A 2,351-nucleotide genomic window follows, 5' to 3' on the forward strand; every position below is an offset into this window, starting at 1 on the left:
CCAAGTGTTTTTACATAAAAAATTTTTTCCCTTAATTAAATTTTTGTCTCTCATTTTGTACCGTTACTTTTTTAATCTTTGTGATAATACTTGAGTTAAGTAAAGTAACACAATTTTGTGATGTAATAATATTTTAAAGAAGAACTAAATGACTATTAATTACCATTTGGAATAGGAAGAATAGGGAGTTTGCATTAAAAAAATAATACATTTTTTTTTGTTTATAATTGAAATATATATTATTATAGATTTATCTATAATAAAATTAATAATTTTCAGCAGTAGATATGTGCTAAAAAACTAAAATAAAGTTTAATAATATTTGAAATTTGAGAAAACAATTTTGATTGGCTAACAAGTGTGTGACGTCACACTGCAATAAATCGTCTGCTGCGCTTATATGCTTACGCTGGGAAAGTTGAAACAAAACGTTTATAGAATAAAAATATTAAATTAAAATGCCAAATCAACTGGATCTAGGATTTGTTAAAGCCAATTCAACAAATTTGCCAAAAATAAGTGTATTTATGGTTTGGGAGTATATTGCTAATGATGAGCGATATAATGCTCCAGAAGTTCGAGGAATAAAAGCAACTTTGTAAGTACATTTTTATTATTATTGCAGTGGTAATTCTTTTCAATTTTAAATGGCATAAATAAATATTATATATAACTAATGTATCTGTCATAGATCATCAAGAGAAAATTACGGTGATTCCGCTATAGGTTATGTCAGCGTCAAACGGGAAGGTTCTATTTGTACAGTAAAAGGAAGAATCTGTCCTGAACACAGAGTTCGACAAAAAGATTATACTGTAATCTGTAGTGTTGACGAAGAAAAAGAAATAGTTCAACGCGTAGAGTGCCTTGAATGTGCAGCATCAGAAGGTTAAAATATTTAAGAGTAATAATTTAAGAAACAACTAAATTTTTATTTTATAAAAGTAATAATTAATAATTCAATAAACAGTTGTTTCAATATCCTTATAGAACACTGTCATTTGCATCTTTAAAAATATGAAGTAAAGATAAATTTAAGATAACAATTCAGTAATATATAATATATTTGTAGCAATATAAATATATAATAAATTTTTATAAATAAATCTAATTTAATTATAAGAGGATGTAAGCATAGTATTGCTTTCTTAATGTGGATTAATAGGCGACATGAATCTGCATCTCCAACTGAAGTTGAATGTTATTGGAGAAAATCAGCCTTGTCTAATGTTGCAACTTCCAAAAAATTTATTACAACTAATGAAATGACAAAGAACTCTAAATTTTATACGACTGGAAATTTTGATACTTCTGATTTTTTAAATAAAGTAATCGAACAAGCTAAGGCAAAACAATTAGATAGTCAGTTATCAAGACATACGTTTGATTTATTGGAAAGAACAGTTTATACATTATCAATTCATCAGTTAATGTTTAACTTTTGTACTGAAAAAGATTCATTGCCAGTTGATAATTTCATAACATTTGCAAAAGAAAAAATGTGTGAAACTTTATGTAAAGAAACAGAAGAAAAAACAAAAGACCAAAAAGATGATACATTATGGCATGAATTAAGATTCGGCAGAATAACAGCATCTAATATATACGAAACTAGTCGATGTCATACAGCAGAAGGTAATTTAGTACATCGCATTATTGGAGCAACTAAAGTATATGATAACATTCACATGGAACGTGGAAGGAATTTAGAAAAATTAGTTATTGCTGAAATTGAAAAAGAATTGAAACTAAAAATTGAAAAAAGTGGTTTATTATTAATTCCGTCATTACCTATACTAGGAGCTTCACCAGATGGTATTGGTTCTGATTTTATCTTGGAAATTAAATGTCCCAGCTCAGAAAAAACTGTTAAAAACTATTTATCAAAGGGACAAATAAGTAAAAAATGTAAAGCACAAATAAATTTACAAATGCTAGCTGCAAAAAAAAAAGGGAATATTTTGTGTCACTGATCCAAATTTCGAAAATAATAAACAATTTAAGTTAGTATGGATAGAATATGATGAAACATTCACATATGATATAATTGAAAAAGCTATGAATTTTTGGAAACAACATATTTTTCCAATTTTATTAAAATCTATTACAAGATAAAATAATGAAAATAACGATAAAGTTAAGTTATATTTTTATGTATGTATCCAGTCTATATGTTATAAAAATAATTTTAAGTTTACATATGTAAATTGTCAATAAATTTTAAAATGTTTATAATTTTGTTTTAATTAACTTGTGTTTTATAATGTTCATAACTTTCATATGGAAAAGAACTGAACCAAGATCTGTGATATTCACAAAGAACTTTCCTTTAATACTGTCTCTTATACACA

The 2,351-nt window shown here is 25.9% G+C and overlaps 1 protein-coding gene across 1 annotated transcript; it reads left to right on the plus strand.

Moving 5' to 3' along the window:
• Positions 1-385: 385 nt before the first annotated feature.
• Positions 386-1,053, plus strand: LOC105458063. Its single transcript, XM_011703123.1, has 2 exons — positions 386-598; positions 692-1,053. The coding sequence occupies exons 1-2, from the start codon at positions 459-461 to the stop codon at positions 891-893; spliced, it is 342 nt and encodes a 113-aa protein (XP_011701425.1). The 5' UTR covers positions 386-458; the 3' UTR covers positions 894-1,053.
• The last annotated feature ends 1,298 nt before the right edge of the window (positions 1,054-2,351 follow it).

Source organism: Wasmannia auropunctata, unplaced genomic scaffold (assembly GCF_000956235.1).
Source record: "Wasmannia auropunctata unplaced genomic scaffold, wasmannia.A_1.0 LD336101.1, whole genome shotgun sequence".
Classification (NCBI taxonomy): domain Eukaryota; kingdom Metazoa; phylum Arthropoda; class Insecta; order Hymenoptera; family Formicidae; genus Wasmannia; species Wasmannia auropunctata.

What these genes read in the sequence shown, in the direction of transcription:
- LOC105458063 (XM_011703123.1), top strand. Translation starts at nt 459, where the DNA reads ATGCCAAATCAACTGGATCTAGGATTTGTTAAAGCCAATTCAACAAAT. An exon ending in CGAGGAATAAAAGCAACTTT is followed by an intron (nt 599 to 691) that starts GTAAGTACATTT and finishes TATCTGTCATAG; the next exon opens with ATCATCAAGAGAAAATTACG.